The sequence below is a fragment of the Camelina sativa genome, chromosome 11 (assembly GCF_000633955.1).
Source record: "Camelina sativa cultivar DH55 chromosome 11, Cs, whole genome shotgun sequence".
NCBI classification, from domain to species: Eukaryota; Viridiplantae; Streptophyta; class Magnoliopsida; order Brassicales; family Brassicaceae; genus Camelina; species Camelina sativa.
This window is the reverse complement of record NC_025695.1, coordinates 27,898,029-27,903,825: the sequence shown is the minus strand read 5'-3', so window position 1 is coordinate 27,903,825 and position 5,797 is coordinate 27,898,029. Positions and strand designations below refer to the sequence as shown.

Below are 5,797 nucleotides of genomic sequence, written 5' to 3'. Positions count from 1 at the left end.
TTCAGATACGTTAAAGTCACTAAAGATGGCACTTTAACACTAAACTTTGTCACATTGTCTGGGTCATGTCGCTCCACATGCAAATAATTGAGAATAGGACAACTCGATAAGAGCCCAACTAGAGAATCTTCATCTTTGAGGGATGGGAGGCATACGGGAGAATGAACATCTACAAAAACCTTGTTGGAAAGACGGAGATACACAAGCGTATCACATGTATAAAGGCTTTTAGGCAAGCTAATAGGCTCTGTGGACCACATAAGATGGAAGAATAGTTCACGAACCCTACGTTCAACCGCATTTTCTAACCAGTTTACCACATTAGCATCAGTAGGACAATATGGACCGAGTGCTATATCCAAAGTTTCTAGTCTAGGTGCTTTGTGTAGTTTCAATGACTCGTTAAGAAACCACCAAATAGATTGTGGTCGTCGCTCACTTTCACCAAGTATCCAAAGAAATCTTTTTTTGTGAGTAACATTATTGTTCTCTACGTAGTTGAGTCGTGGCACCATCGTCCAGATAGACTGCCATCGTTTTGACAAAATCATGGTAGCCACCGCATCCTTTGTTGGAACCAATAACAATATCCGCACGAGCAAATCGTCAGGCAATCCACTGATCCTATCTTCACCACCTCCTCCGTCGTTTCTCCGATAACGTATGGTTCTTTTCTTCACAAATTGTTGGGAACTAGATATTGATTTTTGTCCCAACCACATTGTGCCGAGTATAATCAAAACCCGTCCTAACATCTTTTGCCTCAATGAAAACTACACCAACACTATAGGGTTTTATTATTGTTTGCTTGTATTAGACGGTTGGTATGATTCTCTTTCTCTGTTTCATTTTATTTACCTTTCTTGTTTTAATATTTCCATTTTAATTTATTAAATGCGTTGATAATCCTTGTAGAGGAGATTAATCTTACAATATGTAGGCTTTCTAAATTTAAATATTAGCGTTCTAGATATATCTCTCTTCTCGCTCCATCTTCAGAAACCCCAACATCTCAAATCTTTTGCTTTTTGTAAAGGATTACCAATCTATGATGATCCCCCATCAATGTGTTACACATAATCTAAAAAATCTGTAACTCTGTCTCCATCTCAGCTTGTGTCTGATCTGACCGATCGAGGATCAAATTTCGCTATCCTCAACCAAGGTACTTCCTGTCATCTTTGTTCTCTCTCTTTTTTCTTTCTTCATGATTTTAAGGCTAGCTCTACTTCTTTAAAAATTCATGGTAAAGCTCGTGGATCTTTCTCTTGCGGTTTTTGGAACTTGAATAATATCGTCAACATTACCAAGTGATGCAGCGAGATATTTGGAATATTTCCAAATATCTAATATTATTATCTTTTAATTTATACTTATAATTATTCTAGAATATTCTCTATTTTAGGGTTTTTATGCTTTATTATATATAGTCTTTTTAGGTCTCTTATTGTATTCAGTTATTGATAAATTGATTAATCGAAATATTTAAAGAGGTTTTGATAAACCACTATGAAGAGTATTCACAAATCCAAGAGCTTTTGCGAAAGCCCTGAGAGGAGGACTCTCAAAACCTAGTTATATGGTATTCTGAGGAATCAACGGATCTCTAGTTTTATCCCTATTAGCTTCCGCTATATCAGTTGGTATCAGAGCCGAATTGGTTCTTTGATTACTATGATGTTTGGGTGTCTCTATCCTACGAATTTATGTCCGTTTGTTTTTTCAGAAGACTTGTACGGGCAATACAAGGATTTCTATGGTCCTCCCAGCTACGATGTTTATGATGAGGATTTCGTTCGTGCAAAATCCGGGCGTTTTCAGATCTGTGCGAAATCCGTGCAGAACACGATTTCTGCCATATCTGTGCAAGTTCCGGTTCGTGATAATTATGCAGAAGATTCGATTTGTGCAAATTTCGGTTCTTCTACAGAAGTCGTTAAAGTTTCAGTCTGCAAAACCCTGGAAGAGGCAGATCCGTGCAAAATTAGGGTTTTCTGCTGAAGAAGAGATCTTTGCGAACTTTGGGCAAGATACGGTCCGTGCAAATTTTGAGTCAGACCGGGTCGGTACAAATTTCGGGTCATACCGAGTTCGTGCAAAGTTCGGGTCAGACTGTGTCCGTGCAAAAATTGGGCAACACCAAAAGATGGAGCTGAAGATGGATTTGCGAAAATCTCCTATGTTAAAAACCCTGCTGAAGATTCGAGGCCGAATCTTTCTTGGCCGGAGGGAGCTGATGCAGCGAGATATTTGGAATATTTCCAAATATCTAATATTATTATCTTTCAATTTATACTTATAATTATTCTAGAATATTCTCTGTTTTAGGGTTTTTATGCTTTATTATATATAGCCTTCTTAGGCCTCCTATTATATTCAGTTATTGATGAATTGATTAATCGAAAGATTTAAAGAGGTTTTGATAAACCACTGTGAAGAGTATTCACAGATCCAAGAGCTTTTGCGAAAGCCCTGAGAGGAGGACTCTCAAAACCTAGTTATCCAGTTTTCCGAGGAATCAACGGATCTCTAGTTCTATCCTTACGCCGCACGTCCCCGGAATTTTGTCGCCACCAAAGCAACCTTCCTATCCTCTGGAACATGTTTGAATTCCATCACTTCATCCACAGCGGTGAGCCAATCTAACAGCTGATCCCCGCGAATACCACCATGGAACTCCGGTAAATCGAGTTTAAAACCCGACTCCCACCTATTATCTTTCCGGTCTTGCTCTCGCTCTCCCGCTCCCTTGTGGTGTCTTTGCATTGGTTTACGGTCACGAGCAAACGGGTTGTCACGACTATCCTCCGAGCTTTCATAGTCACCACCTTGATGTGGGAATTGGTTGTGCAAAACCGTTTCTGCTAGGGCTTGGAAAGATTCTGCAATCGTTGCCTGAATGTTTTCTTGCATCGACAACAGGGTGTGTCGAAGCTCTGTCCACTCGTTAAAGGACTCTTCTTCTCGTCCTTCGTTTTTCTTAGAGTTACGTGTCGGTCCATGTTTTGAGAAACTAAACAACCGGATGAAGACCGTCTTTGGCTCTGATACCAAAACTGGCGCAGCGTAATTGTTAGAAACCTTGTGCTCGTTGATTCCTCTGAATAGCCGAACAGAAGGGAGGGTCTTGTTGTTCGTTGATTCAAAGAATAACCGAACAAAAGACAATCTCGTGAATCGTTGATTCAAAGAATAGCCGATTAACAAGAGATAAAAGAAAAGCTCAAAGCTTTAAAATATTATTCAATAAAAGTCTGCCCTCTCCAATGAAGCTAAGAGGGTACTTATACATCGAAAGCAGAGGAACCCTAGGTTGTAAACCGACTAAGAAGTAGTTCAAAGCAAAACGTAAAGCCCAAGAATCATAAACGTAAATAAAGCCCAACGAGAAAAGGAAATAAAAGAAGAAAGCATAAGATGCGCTGCATCACCAAGCCAAACAAATCTCATGGATTAGGATATGCAAAAGTAAGAATATGATTGGCTAAACCAGTGACACCTTTTAAGTTTCAATCCCCATCATCATCAATGTAAGAATAAAGATAAGGGTTCGTAGATACTATCTCCAAAAGAGCTATATTCAATACAACGTCCTACATATTCATAGAGCTCACTTCAGTTCTCACCACATTACTCAATGTATAGTTCCAAACTTCCAATATAGCTTTGTTGAAGGAGTTCTGCCTGTTACTTACTTTGATAGTTGCTACTTGTTATGCAGATTGAAGCGCTCTTTTCTTTTCTTTTTTGGCAATTTCATGATATGGTGTGATTGATATATGCGAACTATTATTTTGATTTTCTTTTCCCGGCGATCAATAATGTTCGAGAGAAAGACGAGGTAACAAAACTGCTGCAAACTCGGTTACCCTTTGTGATGATATTGCTTGTGTGATTAAAGAGTATGCAGAATCTGATCCATTCAATTACGGAAACTTAAAGATATGTGTGAAGGAGGAACCTGGTTTGCATGCTGAGAATTGAACCAGGTTTTCGAACAATTAAACAATTTTGGGTTTATACATTTTTAAAGTATATTTTGAGTTTTACCCTTTTATTGTACTTATTTTAATTGTTATTTTGTAATGTTGATCCTTAAACAATTAAACAATTTAAAAAGCTCAATTAGCAAAATCAAAGAAATCGACCAAAAACGTAATATTTTATTGCCATTAGATCAACAACATATCTATAAATTTATTATAATCTCTCCAACTCTTAATGATACAAAGGATTTTCCAAAACAAAATAATACACAATCTCTACATAAAAAATTATTCCAATAATCAAATGCATAAATTTCGGCCTATTAAATTCATATTTGCAAATGTCCAAGTTTGGTCCAAATTCATATCTCAAACTTGCTCAGCAAGATTTTCTAGCTTTCGACCAAATTTAACATCCACTACTATATAAATTAGTTTGTCAATAGATCAATGTATTCGGCCTACACAGTCGTCCGTGTACATCTTGTCTCTCTCCATGGTTCTTATTATGTGTTCTAGGTTTTGATACACATGAAGATATAAGGATTTTAGTTTAAATCATTTTTTTGTTTTTATACAGGTTTGATCATTTGAACCAAGTCCTATTCGGGTTGGTCATCCTCAACATTTTGCTTTTATGATAAAGATGTTAATCTTTTTTTTTTTGGTCAACAGCAATTTGATTAATCTTTTATGATAAAGATGTTAATCTAGCAAAAAAAAAACAATTGCCATGGTTTAAATTTTATTTGTTTAACTTTTATCATACAAAAGAGTAATTAATGGGCCATCGGATACAGAGGATGTGCAATTACAAAAGAGTCATTACAACTAATAGGCCACGTTATCGGGCCATGTAAAACCAACAATAAAGTATCATCGTCGGTTACATCGGAATCCTTTATATTAGGGTAGGCCTGTAACCTAACAAAAGGTTCAGCCCATAAGAAGGCCCAAATAAACTTTCAGGAAGGAAAGGGGTATTTTGGTCTTTGTAATGGACGAACCGACACAGTTCCTTATAAAAGTGGGCACACGACATTCGCCAAAGAGGGGCTTTTTTTTACCGTTGAAGGTTAAAAGCAAAGAATTCGAAGATTCGTCCACTTTAACTCGTCCGTTCTAAACTCGTTCATTACTTGCTAACTCGTCTAAGTTGTATTGTAACCCGTCTTTTGTGCTTCGACACAAATTAATAGAAGAAAACTTCGACCATCCTTTTACCGAACTTAAACATTCTAATTGTGACCGATTTGGACATCAACAATTTGGCGCGCTAGGTAGGGGGAGCCAAGTCGAAATCTTCTTTGAAAGTTTGAAGAACGGACCTACAACAACTAGACGAGATGACCATTGTTACCAAAGAAGGAAGTAAAGAAGCTGGTTCGTCAGGTGGAACGACCACTCTAGCGGCGGATCAAGGGGAACAAACCACACTCCCAACTCCGGACGCCCCAAGAAAGGCTGCGGCGACAGAGAGCCCAGGGACATTCGTCATTGCGACAAACTTAACCAGCCCGACGACCGAAGAGCCAGCACCGAGTCCAGCGCAGCTTGCATTGCTCAGTAGCCAACCCATTTCCAGCATAGACGAGCTCTTTCGCGGGATACTGATGCGTCTTCACCAACAAGAAGAGCGAACTAACACTCGATTAGACGCGCTGACTACAGCACAGATCAACTCTCAGGACGAGATCAACCATCTCCACTCCACCAGGCAAAATTTGGCAAGTTTCATCCCAGCCAGGACGACGCTAGAAACAGGTGTACAAGGAGGTCAACCAGAGCGCAATCCCGCCCCACGCATCGAC

At 38.8% G+C, this 5,797-nt stretch overlaps 1 protein-coding gene across 1 annotated transcript in view; it reads right to left on the bottom strand.

Moving 5' to 3' along the window:
* LOC104728415 (putative F-box/FBD/LRR-repeat protein At1g22000) overlaps positions 1-534 on the bottom strand; it is a 1,798-nt gene extending 1,264 nt beyond the window's left edge. Inside the window, exons 1-2 of the mRNA XM_019231976.1 lie at positions 507-534; positions 285-406 (exon numbers count right to left, since the gene is read on the bottom strand). Coding sequence (XP_019087521.1) covers positions 285-406; positions 507-534 — 150 coding nt within the window. The remainder of the gene's footprint in view (positions 1-284; positions 407-506) is intronic.